General features: G+C 56.9%; 3 protein-coding genes across 5 annotated transcripts; 1 reads left to right on the top strand and 2 right to left on the bottom strand.

Annotated features, from left to right (window-relative positions):
• Positions 1-755: 755 nt before the first annotated feature.
• Positions 756-4,402, bottom strand: Prdx5 (peroxiredoxin 5). The gene is made up of 6 exons (XM_042675860.1): positions 4,199-4,402; positions 2,309-2,443; positions 1,521-1,652; positions 1,409-1,447; positions 1,043-1,104; positions 756-963 (listed from the first exon to the last, which is right to left on the bottom strand). Exons 1-6 carry the CDS (start codon positions 4,367-4,369, stop codon positions 858-860), a joined length of 645 nt encoding a protein of 214 aa, XP_042531794.1. The 5' UTR covers positions 4,370-4,402; the 3' UTR covers positions 756-857.
• A 574-nt stretch (positions 4,403-4,976) lies between these two features.
• Trmt112 (tRNA methyltransferase activator subunit 11-2) lies at positions 4,977-5,918 on the top strand. Its single transcript, XM_042675861.1, has 4 exons — positions 4,977-5,130; positions 5,231-5,332; positions 5,455-5,544; positions 5,642-5,918. The coding sequence occupies exons 1-4, from the start codon at positions 5,053-5,055 to the stop codon at positions 5,747-5,749; spliced, it is 378 nt and encodes a 125-aa protein (XP_042531795.1). The 5' UTR covers positions 4,977-5,052; the 3' UTR covers positions 5,750-5,918.
• Esrra (estrogen related receptor alpha) lies at positions 5,868-14,238 on the bottom strand. Of its 3 annotated transcripts, none has more exons than XM_042675857.1 (7): positions 14,026-14,238; positions 12,313-12,649; positions 8,856-8,972; positions 8,620-8,748; positions 8,071-8,238; positions 7,674-7,943; positions 5,868-6,871 (listed from the first exon to the last, which is right to left on the bottom strand). In XM_042675857.1, the coding sequence occupies exons 2-7, from the start codon at positions 12,635-12,637 to the stop codon at positions 6,612-6,614; spliced, it is 1,269 nt and encodes a 422-aa protein (XP_042531791.1). In that variant the 5' UTR covers positions 12,638-12,649; positions 14,026-14,238; the 3' UTR covers positions 5,868-6,611. The 3 variants fall into 3 exon arrangements, with proteins under 3 accessions (XP_042531791.1, XP_042531793.1, XP_042531790.1); XM_042675859.1 differs by lacking the exon at positions 14,026-14,238 and adding an exon at positions 13,475-13,802; XM_042675856.1 differs by lacking the exon at positions 14,026-14,238 and adding an exon at positions 13,274-13,438.
• Between the last annotated feature and the right edge of the window lie 39 nt (positions 14,239-14,277).

The raw sequence follows: 14,277 nt of genomic DNA, 5'->3' as shown, positions 1-14,277 counted from the left end.
ATAATACCTGCCTAACAAATGTGAGGACCTGAATTCAAATCTTAGAACTGTCAGAGAGAGACAGAGAGACAGAGACAGAGACAGAGAGACAGAGAGAGATGATCTAAGTAAACAACTACCCAAAGCCAAGGATGTAGCTCAAGTGGCACAGGGTTTCCTCGCAGGCCTCCTGCCTGTGGCTTGCTGCAGAACCTCCACGAGCTCAGCGACACAGACCCAAGGGACCTGCTGACTGAGTCCGTGCTCCCCAGCCGGAGGGCAGCACCAGTGTGCACCTCACCTGCCAGCGGTGGCTCTATAAGTGTCGTCCCCCTGGGGACAGTCACTTACCACAGCAGGGCTTCCCTATGCTGCCCTGGGGCCCAGGCTATCCCAGGCTTCTAGCCACTCCACCAGCCTCCTGGACCAGGCCATTACTGCTCCCTCCCAGTGTAAACACTGCTGGGGGCTGGGGCTGGGGGAGGTCTAAAGCCAAAGGTCCTGTCCTGAGATCTACCAGACCAAGCATGAAAGGTCGAGGTGTGCTGGTACAGGCCTGGCTCCCGCTGTGCTTCTTGGAAATGGGTTACAGGCAACACTGGCTCTGTCTAGGCTTCTAGGCTACAATGGAGTTCCACAGCCTGCCCGGGCCTGACCCAGCTCTCCTTAAGGACCCTCCTCTCCCCTCCCCTGGCCCCCCAGCCCTCCCAGCCTCTAGGCCTGAGACTATGCCCTGAGGCCCTGTGCCAAGCATTGATTCCACAGCAAAAACAGACTGAAGGTAGAGTATTTATTGCAGGCATCAGGCCAAGGTTCCATCTGGGCGGCTCTAGGTGAGGCGGGGCTGCCTGGGCATATGGAGAGCCTGTGGTCCAGGCTCAGAGCTGGGAGAGGATGTTGGGAGCCAGGCTGCAGCTGAGGCCTGTGCCGTCCGGCTCTATGTTCAGGATCTTCACTACTCCATCCTCTATCACCATGGAGAACCTGCCAGAAAGAGGGAGCGGCTAGCTGTATCAGCCTGGCTCTGAGGTAGATGAGGGTCCCGGGGAAGCCCCCACGGTACCTCTTGAGCCTGCGATTCCCAAAGAGGGGCACCATGGAATCATCTAGTAACAAATCTGTCTCCTAGGGGAAAAGCAGAGAAATCTGTCAAGGATGTTTTCGGGGGGCTGGGAAGGTGGCTCAGTGGTAGAGCGCTTGCCTTGCATGCATGAGGCCCTGGGTTCGATTCCTCAGCACCACATAAGCAAAAAGAAAAAAGCCGGAAGTGGTACTGTGGCTCAAGTGGTAGAGCGCTAGCCTTGAGCTGAAGAGCTGAGGGACAGCGCTCAGGCCCAGAGTTCAGGCCCCACGACCGGACCCCCCCCAAAAAAAGAATGTTTTCGGGATCGCCCGCTTCCGAAGCCAGTTGGGACTGGGACTGACTCACCTTCCCGAAGGCCCCAGTAGGGTCAGCTAGGAGGCGAATCTGAAGGACAGAGAGAAAGGTTATAACCTAAGCCTCCCACCCAGCCCCAGCCCCCTGCAGGCTCCGGCCTTACCTTGCCTTCTGTCTTATTCACGCGTCCCCACTCTCCAGTCACAAAGACATCGTTCACACACAGGCACGCTACCACCTGCACACCTTTGTCCTTCAAAGCCCCGACCTGGTCCACATATCCAGGCAAGTGGGTCTAAGAAGGGGAAGCAGAGTGATCACAGGGATAAGCGCATGCGCTCCTCAGCCCACCCTTCATCCTCCCCCCTCTCTGATCAACCCCTCTCATCAGGCAATGAAAATCCTTTCTGCTTTAGCTACTAAAGAGCACAGGTTCACATGTCTTGTGGTCAAGATCATGAACTTTCCATGGGCAGAACTATGGCTCATTTGCCTCAGTCCCAAGTACCTCCACAGTGCCTACCACCCCCCACAAGAATTAGTAAGCGGTTTAGGAGGACCCAACTGCAGCCCTCCTATGCAATGCTGGTACTGTCACCTAAAATGCTCTCTTTTTTTGTTGGCCATGGGGCTTGAACTCAGGGCCCAGGCTCTATCCCTGAGCTCTTTGGCTCTACCATTTTGAGCCACAATGCCACTTCTAGTTTTCTGGTGGTTAATTAGAAATAAGAATCTCATGGACTTTCCTGCCTGGGCTGGCTTTGAAGCATGATTCTAGATCTCAGCCTCCTGAGTAATTATGATTACAAGCCTGAGCCACCAGCACCTGGCTCTAAAAATGCTTTCTCAACTGTCCAATCTATGTATTCTTGTGCCCAGTTGTCTCAGCAACACACAGATCTAAGAACAATATAGAAGATCCTGATTATTGATCCCATTGAGGAGCCTTACCTTGGAACAGCCTGGGGTAAACGCCCCAGGGACTCCAAACAGCACGCCCTTCTTCCCCTTGAACAGCTCAGCCAGGTTCACCTTGTTCCCAGGCTGCCCTTCAAACACCTCCACGGAGGGAATGGGATCTCCTACCTGGAAGCAAGGACTCTAGGGTAGAAGGGGGTCCTGAGGGAGGTGCAGCAAACGCCAGCCAGGGGGACACACAGGCTGGTGCCTGGAAACCCACAGGCAAAGGCTAACAGGTCAGGAGTCCCTCCCTGGTCCCTCCCACATGTCAACATGACTCCACATCCTCCAGGTTTCAAGGAGGCCCTGCTCCATCTGAAGGACTGTAGATGACAGCAGAGAAAGGGAGTCACCACCCCAAATGTTGCAATGCTGTGCAAACAAAAGGCCTAGTTTCTTAAAACAGTAGATTAAAACTGGGTACCTGAAGCTCATGCCTGTAATCCTAGCTACTCAGGAGGCTGAGATTTTAGAAGCTTTTTATGTCTGTTTCTGCCAGTCCCAGGGCTTGAACTCTGGGCCTGGGAACTGTCTCTGAGTTTCTTTTGCTGAAGGCTAGCACTCTACCGCTTAAGCCACAGCACCACTTTTGGCTTTTTCTGTGATTAACTGGAGGTAAGTGTCTCAGGAGCCTGGCACTGGTGGCCCACGCCTGTAATCCTAGCTACTCAGAAGGCTGAGATTTGGGGGAGGGGGGAGGCTCGGAAGGGAGGTGAAGGGTAAACAAAGGAGGAGGCTGCAATGCTTGGTAAGAAATGTACGCATTATCCTGCCCATGTAATTGTAACCCCTCTGTACAGTATGTTCACAAATAAAATAAACTTAAATTAAAAAAAAAAAAAAGAAGGCTGAGATTTGAGGATCACAGTTCAAAGCCAGCTTGGGCAGGAAAGACCATGAGACTCTTATCTCCAACAAACCACCAGAAAACCAGAAGTGGTGCTGTAGCTCAAGTGGTAGAGTGCTAGCCTTGAGCTGGAGAGCTGAGGGACAGCGCTCAGGCCCACAGTTCAAGCCCCGTGACCGACCAAAAAGAGTCTCACAGACTTTCCTTTCCTACGGGGGCTGTCTTTGAACTGCAATCCTCAGGTTTTAGCCTAACTCTTGAGTAGCTAGGATTACAGGCATGAGCCACCAGTGCCCAGTGAGAAGTTTCAAGTCAGCAAGGGCAGAGTAGTCCAAAACTCTTATCACCAATTAACCAGCAAAAATCTGGAAGTGGAGCTATGGCTCAAGTAGTAGAGCCCCAGCTTGAGTGGAAAAAGTGGATTAAATGGGAAGGGGGGGCAGAGAGCTGTGTATGTATAGAATGAGGAGATGAGGGGGGCCGACAAGAGGGTGTCCTCCGAGCTTGAGCAAGATAAAGTAAACGGTGTGTGGGGGAGGTGGGGGGGGGACTCAGAAGAGGGTGGAGAGAAGGGGAAGGTCCTAGGAACAGGAGGGTCCAGAAGATGGGTGAAAGACACCACAGAACAGCGGGATCCGCCATGGGGATGGTCATGAGCTAACACGGGAAACACGCTGGGCGCTCCAAGGGACCACAGCTGTCTCAGAAAATGGGGTGAAGTAGAGATACCATCAGAAAAGCATGGGAAGAGTGCAGCGGAAGACATGTAGAAGAGATTGAAAAGGGGTCCTGCGGTCAAGATGCTTCTAGAAGGTGAAGAATGCCGTGGTATAATCAACCGCCTAAAAGCACGGGGGCCGCCTGGTGTCGCACGGTGGCCGGCAGGGGAGGAGGGGCGGGGGCCTTAGGAGAAGGGGCGCGAGGACGCTAACGTGGACGAGAAGCGAGGGGTCAAGGGCGGTCGGCAGGAGGGGCCGGACGCGGCGGCAGGCAGGGGGCGGAATGGGGAGACGGGGGCAGGGGTGAGCGGTCACCTTGATCGGGGCCATGGCTGCCGCAGCTCGGTGGAAACAGCGGGTCCCGCCACGCTGCCACTCTCCTCTTCGCGTTCGCGGTCCCGCAGCCGGGAACTCAAAGGCAGACGCACGACTCAGCAGTACCGGGCTGGTTTGTCGCCCGAGGACTCGTAGCCAGGACAGCCCCATGCCCGCCCACCCGGCGCAGCGCCTCCGAAGGACGGACCGGCGGGAGGCGGGGCCTCGGGCCTCGAGCGGGCGGGGCCTCGGGCGGGCGGGGCCTCGTCCGCCCCGCCCCGGAGCGTCGCTCGCACTGCGCAGGCGCAGCAGACCTTCCGGGCCGCTGAACTCATCTGCATTAGGGGCTGCGCGGTGACGCTTTCACCCAGGGGGCGGAGCCTCTGGCAGTCACTCAACTTATTTGTACGTAACGGGGTGCTTCCGTTTTAAAGGTTTAATTTACACATGGGACAGTTTCCCTCCCTTAGCTAAAAACAAAAGGACGGAAATAGTGTCAGCCTGCAGATAATGTAGGCTGAAGGCATGTTTATTTTAGGTGCAACTCGGCCTCTGCATTGCAGCTGTTTTACATATGATTTGCATCTTCACGTACGAGTTAACAGCGGGTAGGTTTTGGCATGCGCCATGCCAACCTCCCACCGAAATGCTTCCGGGAACAGCGCGTGACCCGACCAGCGCTTTCCCACACCAGAGCTCCAGCAAGCTCCAGAAGTTCCAGCAAGTTCGCCACTTCCGGTCTTCCCGCAGGTCCAATAGTGTAGAGAGCGCGCGTGCGCGCAAATGGTTCCGGAAGTGACGTGCCGAAGCGCGTCTCTTTCCGGTTCCGGCCTGGCAAGATCTCGGAGAGCAGCATGAAACTTCTCACCCACAATCTCCTGACCTCGCATGTGCGCGGGGTGGGGCCCCGTGGCTTCCCCCTGCGCCTCCAGGTACCGGCCGGGACGCTCCCACGCCTTCTCCCTTCCGGGAGGGATAGAAACCCCTGGATCCTGCCTCTGCCATACTAACCCTCTCTCCCCCCCCCCCCAGGCCACCGAGGTCCGCATCAACCCTGTGGAGTTCAACCCCGACTTCGTGGCGCGGATGATACCCAAGGTGGAGTGGGCGGCGCTTCGGGAGGCGGCCAATACGGTGAGGGGCCCGTCCTGCCCTCGGACGCGGGGCAGGTTCACCGCCGCCCCGTGAGCCGGCCGGAGCCTGGCTGGAGGAAGGGTCGGGGCCCCCCACAGATGACTGAGGTTTCTTGCCCACAGTTGCAGCTGGGCGAGGTCCCCACCGAGCCGGTTGAGGGGTATGAGCGCGATGAGGCGTTTCTAAGGAAGATGCACCACGTATTGCTGGAGGTGAGAATGGGTCGAATGGGTCGGCCACCCGCTTGCCCTGTCCTGGCACCCAGAGGCTGTCAGTGCTCACTTTGGCTTTCCTTTCCCCTTCCCTTAGGTGGACGTTCTGGAGGGCACCCTGCAGTGCCCAGAATCGGGGCGTCTGTTCCCTATCAGTCGTGGGATCCCCAACATGCTGCTGAATGATGAAGAAACTGAGTCATAAATTTGCCAGCTAGCAGTGTGACATTCCATGGCCCTGTGTATCTATTTTTTTTTTAATGTATATTGTGTTTTTACTATTTGAGTCCCAACTTTGACCCATTAACACAAGGAACACACTTCTTGAGCTCCATAGTATATTTTTTTTTCTCATTAAAGGTTCAAAACCAAAAGCGGTTTCTCTTTGCAGCAAATATACATTAAAATAGAGTCTCTGTACAGCCATGGGCTCTGGGCCCTGGCTTGCCCCATGTCCCTGCGCCTCCTTGGCCGAACCCAAAAATAAATATAGTGTTATTGCTCTGCAGGGCATAGAGGCAGTGCCCTCCCCACCCCCTGAGGAGGCTGGGCAGGAGCTGATGGGGAGCCCTGGCCACCCCAAGAGTCCAGGGGCTGGAGCCTGCTTGGAGTTATTGCTTCAAGGGGGGGGCACTAATGCCCAATGCAAATGATGAGGAGAGGAGCGAAGGGGCCGGGGCCTTTGCTCTCCAAATCCCCCTCTGCTCTGGAGAGGGGGATGGGATTAAGCAGCAGCAAAAGCATCACCCACTGGGAGACTGTGGCCTCCATCCCCTTCCCTCCCTGAGATTGGGTTTCTGCCTCCCACACATCCCCTGAAGCCCCTTATGGCTTCCGCAAGGCCCCCTATTCTCTTAGGGGCACGTTATGGCTTGCAAGGGGCAGCACTGTGCCCAGATCCGGGCATTACTTTCCCAGCTTGACACCCCCTAAGGGGGGAGGGGAAGGGCATGGCACCTGCTCCCAGGGGCTGATGGCATTGCCCTGGCCCTGCCAGCAGGCTGTGGCACTGCCCAGGCCCCAGCTCTGCCCCTTGGGTGCTGACCCCACCCATCCCACCCCTCGCCTCAGTCCATCATGGCCTCAAGCATCTCCAGAAACAGCTTGTGCATGGGCACCTTGCCCTCCAGCTTCACCCCGTAGAAATGGGCCAGGACTTTGCCAGCTGTCTGGCGGAGGAGTGGCAATGTGAGCAGCAGCCTGCCTGCCCGCCGCCGCTCTGCACCCCCTCCAGGGCCAGCCCTGCCAGCTTCATACTCCAGCAGGGCCTCGTGCAGAGCTTCTCGTAGCTGCTCCACAGCCTCGGCGTCTTCAATGTGCACAGAATCTGAGGAAGAGAGAAGTGTTGACATGGGCTATTTCTGTAAAGGTCTGAACCAGCCTCTACCTGGGGCTCCTGGATGGGGCCTGAGAGGTCAAATACAGATTCACTGATTAGCTGGTAGACACAGCTTCCTGCTCCTGCCCACAGCCAGGGCCTTTCCTTTTCTCTTAACTATGGCTACTTCCTGTCCTCTCCACCTCCTCTCCCACATTAGCACTGCACTAGGGCTTGCAATCTTGATGTGAGCTACATGCTGGTAGCTTACTCCCATAATCCTAGCTACTCAGAAGGCTAAGATCTGAAGATCTCAGTTTAAAGCCAGCCCAAGCAGAAAAGTCCAGTGCAAATAAGCCAGCAAAAAGAAGTGAAGCTGCTGGGAGCCTGTGGCTCACGCCTGTAAGCCTAGCTACTCAGTAGGCTGAGATCTGAGGATCATGGTTCAAAGCCAGCCCGGGCAAGGAAAGTCCGAGAGACTCTATCTCCAATAATCAACTCAGAAAACGAAGTGGCGCTGTGGCTCAAGTGGTAGAGCGCTTGCCTTGAGCTATAGAGCCGAGGGACCGCGCCCAGGCCCAGAGTTCCAAGCCCCACAACCAACAAAAAAAAGAAGTGCAGCTCTGACTAAAGTAGTAAAGCACTGAAATAACTAAGAGACAGCACCAGCCTCCAAGTTCAAGCCCCAATATCAGCACACTGTTCTCTAAGCTTCAGTTTCCTGATCTGCAAAATGGGACTGTCCCACCATTATAACAAGGTTTACACTTAGAGGGCTTTCTGAATGTGTGGGCGCCTACCCTCGACTCACCAGAATTGGCAAGGGCCAGGGCCTTCAGCAGGACATACTCTTCTCGCTCGAGCCGCAGGGCCTGCAGTCGCCGGACGAGTTGCAGCAGGGCTGCCCCTAGCTCTCCCAAGCCGGCTGCCCGTGCTCCTTCTTCATCTAGGACCAAGTCCTCTGCAAAGGCCAGCTCATCCTGCAGGGGCAGTGAGCGCTGGGCCACCCCCAGCACCAGCACCTCCATCCACACGCTCTGCAGTACTGACATCTGGTCAGACAGCGACAGTGACGAGAAGCCTGGAGGGCGGTGGGAGCAGGCTTGGCTGAGCAAGCGCAGTGGGAACAGGCCTGACTGAGCAAGCGCACCGCAGCCAAGCACGGCCAGGCCTGCTCAGGGAAGCCCCAGGTTCCCTGAGCCCATTACCTGGGATGCTTTTGGCCCAGCTGATGGTGACCACAATCTCTCGGTCAAAGAGGTCGCAGAGGGTAGCCACTGCTGGGAGATGTCCGTCAGGGCCCGCTGGGTCAGGCATGGCATACAGCTTCTCAGGCTCCACCACCAGCAGGTGAGACACCAGCGCATTCACTGGGGCTACAGTGACAGGTGAAAGAGGAAAGCCACAAGCGCTGGGATCTTGTAGGCCCACAGGCCCCTCAGGGCCAGGTGTCTTCTCAAGCCTTGCGGCCTTCCTCCATAGCTGCTGGCCAGCCAGGAGCAATGCTCCCAGGCTCCAGGGGAAAGTCAGCCTGCTGGTAGACAGGCACTGCCTGCTAAGTCTACCCTCAGGCTGGACTGTAGCTATCTGGTCCCAAGTCTACTACTTGGTGTCATATGAAGACAAATTTCACAAATAGTTTTTAGGGAAATAAATGAAATGAGGAAAGTGAAATATGGGTATAGTGCCCAGACTGATGCTATAAAGGGCCGCCCTCCTCTCATGCTCTAAAGACCCCCTTTCCTCAGAGATCTCACCTGTCTTCCGGGGGCCTCCAGCTACTGCCAGGGGGCCTGCAGGGAAGGGGCCTGGGAAAGGCAGAGGATCCACTTCTGGCCTCCGCTTGTACTTCTGTCGCCCACCCCGGACACGGTCCAGGCGTACCCCTTTAATTGTAAGTCAGGACTGTGTTGGGATAGGGCAGGCCTGTGTGCCAGAGCCCTTCCCCAGGCTTTGCCCAGCACACCTCCCCCAGCCCCTGCCCAGCGCTCACCCTCCTTGAGCATGCCCACCCGCAGGCACTTGGTGAAGCGGCAGGCCTGGCAGGCCTTGCGTCTCCGCTTGGTGATCTCACACTCGTTGGAGGCCGGACAGCTGTACTCGATGCTCCCTGCCAGGAAGAGGCAGGGCTCCAGTGGCGGCCTCCTGGGGCCCAGAGGGGGCCCAGCTGACAGGAGTGCCCTGACTTGCCCCGAGCAAGCACCAGTCTGGGGGGTACGGGGAGGAAAGGGAGAGCAGGATGCCATGAGCAGGACAGGGAGGGAGATGGCTGCTGGACAGGGGCTGGGGGGGAGGGGGGCTGCCTGGACAGGGGAAGGGCAGGGCCCAGGCAGCTGCACCTCTGCTTCAAGCCATGCTTCTGGGCCACACTGCCCTCATCTACACTGGTCAAGGGCCACAGTGACCTCTATACACTGGTCCAATGGCCAATTTTGAGTCTTCAACTTATTTGCCTAAAAGGAACATCTAATACCATTGATCGTGTCCAACTCCTAGAAATCCACCAATACTTCCTTCTTGCTTCTAGACATCACTCTTCTGGTCTTCCTCCCACCTCCCTGGCTATTTTGTGGTTTCCATGCTGCTCTCTAAGCAGCCCAGGGCTGGTCTACCTCATCCTCATTCCCTCCACCCTCTCGTGGCAATCTTACAGATCACAGGCTTCCAGATTTCTATCTCTGGCCAAGACTTGCCCTGAACTCTAGACTCCCGTGTCCAGCGGCTCTGTGAGCATCCTGTCTACCTGAAGATTTTTCCAGCCTCGTGTTAATGGACTTCCGCCTCCCCTGCCCAGCTAGCAGCTGCCTTCCTTCCCTTGTTCAAGTAGAAACCTGGGCAGCATCTTGAACCTCCTTGACACACACACACGCATCCAAACCACCGGCAAATCAGGAAGGGGTGGGGGGAGCTTTACTCTGTCACCCAAATCCCAACTTATGTGCTCAGCAACTGCTTCTACCCTTGACGTCATGGTCACCTCTCACCTCACTGGCCTCCTCCCGTCCCTGCTCTCCGCACAGCCAGAGGGATGCTGTCCTTTCTTTGTTCAAACCACCTAGTGAGCCTGCAGCTCAGGGCCTGCACCCCGGCTCCCTGACTCTCCTGACCTCTACTCCCTCTTACATATTCCTCCAACAGGGCATGCTGCTCCCTGCCTGGAGCTCTGTGACACCCACCAGGCTCCTTGTCATTGGGCCTTCCCAGGCCACTGTGACAAAACCAAATCCCTTCCGCAGCCAGATTCCCCTCAGCTCTTAGGAACCACCTAATATACTACTACATGGAACCCACTCACCACAAGTGTCCCTCTCTCCCTGCTTCAGTATCTGCTCCACCAGGGCCTTGGCTGGCCCCAGGGCCTGCAACATGGCCTGGCCCACAGTAGGCGCGGGTGGACCTCCCAGCCACACGGTTACCCCAAGAACCCAATGTCACAACCAGCCAACGGGCCAGTGAGCACGAAGTACTTCCTAGTGTGCTCCTGAACTCCGTTCCAGACACCTCCTCAGGGGGAGCCCTGGGTCCACACAGGGCCTTTAGCACACACAACATCCAAACAGGAAAGCTGTTAGGAAAGCCATTTATTGTTTCCTCCTGCTTGGTCCCAGTAGTGTCCCCAGGGCTTAGAATACTGGCCAGGGCCGCAAAGTGCAGATTTGAGGAGCAAAGTCTCGGGGCTTCCTGGAGTCACCCTGAAGCTACCACTTCCCAAATCTGACTAGTTAGCCATGTCCCACACCTAACCCCTTTGGGACCTCAGTTTTCCCAGCTGTAAAATTGGAATTTTTCTTATTCCAAATTTATACTTGGGTCTGGGATGTAGCTCAGGGGGTAGAACACATACTTATGCACCAAAGAGGCTCTGAGTTCAATCCCTAGCACCAATAAGAAAAGAAACAAAAGCCATAGCCGGGCACCGGTGGTTCACGCCTGTAATCCTAGCTACTCAGGAGGCTGAGATCTGAGGATCACGGTTCAAAACCAGCCTGGGCAGGAAAGTCCATGAAACTCTTACCTCCAATAAACCACTAGAAAACCGGAAGTGGCACTGTGGCTCAAGCACTCGCCTTGAGCTGAAGAGCACAGAGACAGCACCCAAGCCCAGAGTTCAAGCCCCACGACTGACTCCCCCTCAAAAAAAATAATCTGAGGATCTTCATTCAAAGCCAACCAAAGACTCTTATCTCTAGCTAACCAGCAAAAAGCTAAAGTAGAGCTGTGGCTCAAGTAATAAAGCCTTAGCCTTGAGCAAAAAGACTTAAGCAAGAGTGTAAGACCCTGAGTTCAAGCTTCAGTACCAGCATAAAGAGAAAGAGAAAGAGAGAAATAACCATAGTTATTGCAAAGGTGGGTTGAGAATGATTCGCAGCACTTAAGTGCCTAATGAATGCTGACTCTGCATAGCTAGGGCTCAATAACTATTTGTCCGGACTCAGAATGAAGAATTCCAGAGTGGCAGGAGGCACCCAGATGTGGCCTGAATGGCTGTCAGGCCAGCAAGGAACACAGAGCATTGAGGCCCATGTGTTTCAGCCAAATCAAAACTGGCTAGAATGTCACAATCAGGGGTCTAAAGTCCAGTTATTAGTAATAGGCAGAGTAGCAGTCTGGCTAGCATCAAAGAGCTCAGCTCTAGACAGACACCAAACTCTAGTTCTGCCTTTCTACCTGTGAGACACTAACAAAGTTTCAAAAACCTCTCTGAGCCTCAGGTCTGACTCTGCTTACAATGCTAACACCTCATGGAGTTGCTGGGGTGGGGGGGGGGGAGGGGGTATAGACATAGAAGTAAAAGGGTACCGTATCTGTCACACAGTAAGCACTCAAGGGAGGGAAAAAGTTAACCCAGGTGCTGTAGTGTATGCCTATAATCTCAGCCTTTGTGAGGCTGAGAGAGGAGGATCAAGAGTTCCAGGCCAACCTGGAACCTTTTGAAGATCCTGTCTTCAAAGAAGGAAAACATACAGTGACTTTTAAAGAGCCTGGATGCCCATCTTTTTAAAGTTGGATGCTAAAATGCAACATACCCTTCTCGGCCATTAAAACCCTGCTTTATGTTGGTACTGCTCTGGGGAGAAAAGAGCAGCATTTTCTATGCCAGGAGAAGTCAACAGCTGCCAGAAGCAAGGATGAAGTCTGGGAATAGGTACAAGCGGTCTTGGATTGTTCAGAGCCACAGTAGAAGGTGCTGGACCTACAGAACCCAGAAACCTAGGTGGTACCTCCATCCCTTCACATCTCCCATTCCAGTCCAGCTACGCGTGCTGCTAGCTTTGTTTCATTTAAAGGAGAGGGCATTCCTGGGAAGGACAGGGGGCCTGAGAACCCCAGACTGCTGACATTGAGCCAAGCCCTGCAGGGCAGACTCAAGGCCTAGTGAACCCGTTGGAAGGTGTTAATGAGCCCAACAGGTATGGAGCAAAGGGCACAGAAGTGGGGTGGGGGCTCACCCTGGATGGTCCTCTTGAAGAAGGCTTTACAGGCCTCACAGGACGCCACACCATAGTGGTAGCCGGAGGCCACGTCCCCACAGACCAGGCAAAGGCGTTTGGGCAGGGAGCTGAGTGCCAGCTTCCCACTGCCCTGCTCACCAGGCCCAGCCCCCTCCCCATCCTCCTCTTCCTTGTGCCCTGGGAGGCAACGGGCTGGGGCTGGACCAGGAGCCAGGGTCACAGGGGGCTCAGTCTCAGTCTCTGAGGAACCCTTTGGACTGTCAGGGCTGGCTGGTTCTGCTTTGATGTAGAGAGGCTCAATCCCCACCACCTGGTTGGACATGGCGCTGGTCACCTGCAGGGAGAAACCGTCAGATTACGGAAAGGCACCCTGCCACAGGGGTTGCCCAACACTGGGCCTGGGCCAGGCTTCCAAGCTCAGCCAAGGGGAGGGAGGGGGGCAGAGTCCAAGGAAGGGCAGCCTTAGGAAGAGGGCCCCCGCTGTCACCATGGGAACAGTCTCAAGAGCCTCCAGGCCCTTAACTGACAGCAGGTCTCTCCCTCTTGGGAACCTGGAAAAGGCTTGCAAAGCCCTCCCTGCTCAGCACTCAGGTCAGGGAGCAAGGTAACCTCAGCCCCCAGGGCAACCTTCCACTTCACCTGGAACCCCCCAGCCAGAAGTGATACCTCCCAGCCACTTCCTCCAGATGTTGGGGATGACTCCCCTCCCCATCTTCATATTCTCTCTATTCCAGAGAACACACACAGCAGCACACAAGCCCCAGGGCAGTGCTCACACTCTCCCCACTCACCTAGTCTCAGGTGTCCCCGCAAGCCCACACATGCTCACTCTGCAGGAGACTTCCACACTCAAACCAGGGCCTTCACCAACCCCATCCTCACAACCTCCTCCCAAAGGGCACACTCCATAAGCACACTCACACTCAAGTCTCCTACTCGATCCCACACACACACTCACCGGAGCTCCAACTTCGCGCACAGGCAGACAGTTGTACAGGCTCCCCCCTCCTGCCCCAGCATGCCCAAGTCTCAGCCACACCACCGGTCGGTCGCGGCTCCACCTCCTTGCACCCCGGGCCTGCAACTCACTCAAACACTCCCGCAGCCGCAGAGCCCGCCACCTCCCCGGGCGCCCCGCCCCCCCCCAACCTGCGCACACCTATGGGAAGTTGCCTAAAGTTGCTGGCCTCCCCTCCTCCTCCGCCCGCGGGGGACCTCGCTCAGGTTATCAGGAAGTAAAGGAGAGGAGCCAAGGAGGAAGAAGTTCTGCCCCGTCGGTGCGATGACCTTTGACCTAGAGAGGAGGGTGGCCCAAGGCCCCTTCGAGCGCCCCCACGTGGTCTTCAGAGCCCCTTCTCCCACCGAGAGCCCTCCCCATCTTCCACCCCAAGCCGCCCCAGAGGCTCAGGCACGCTCCCGGGTGCCCCACGCAACCCTGCCCCGGGGCTGGATCCCAGGCCGCAGGCTGACCGGAGCCGCAGCCGCAGCCCGAGCCGCTGCCGACCAGGCCGGCCCGCCCGGGACCCGGACGCCGGATTCCGCCCAGACCCTCAGCCGGGTCTGGCTCCCCTCACCGGACCCGGGCGGGCCCTGACGCCGGACCCCGCCTGGAGCCCGCCCCCCGCCCGCCTCCCGGCCGCGCTCGCACATGGCCCCCGCGCCCCGCCCGCCCGCCCACCCCCGCGGCCGCGCTCCCCTCCGCCCCCGGACCTGGGGCTCCGGCAGCGCTGGCGGGCAGGCATGGGGGCCGAGCGGCCCGGAGCGCCGGGGTGAGCCGGGGGCCGTGGGCGGCCCCTCCTCTGCCGCCTCCTCGGGCCGCGCCGCCCCGCCGCGCCGCGTCCCCTCACTCGGCGGCGCCGCTGGCTGCTTGTAGGACACAAAAGGACATCGCGGCCGCTTCCTACTCCGCTTCCTCCAGCTGACAGCGGGGGCGGGGCCGGCGGAGCGCATGCAAAGCAGGGG

Source organism: Dipodomys spectabilis, unplaced genomic scaffold, assembly GCF_019054845.1.
Source record: "Dipodomys spectabilis isolate Male_0828 unplaced genomic scaffold, ASM1905484v1 ptg000030l, whole genome shotgun sequence".
NCBI lineage: Eukaryota > Metazoa > Chordata > Mammalia > Rodentia > Heteromyidae > Dipodomys > Dipodomys spectabilis.
This window is presented reverse-complemented; position numbering and strand designations above follow the sequence as displayed.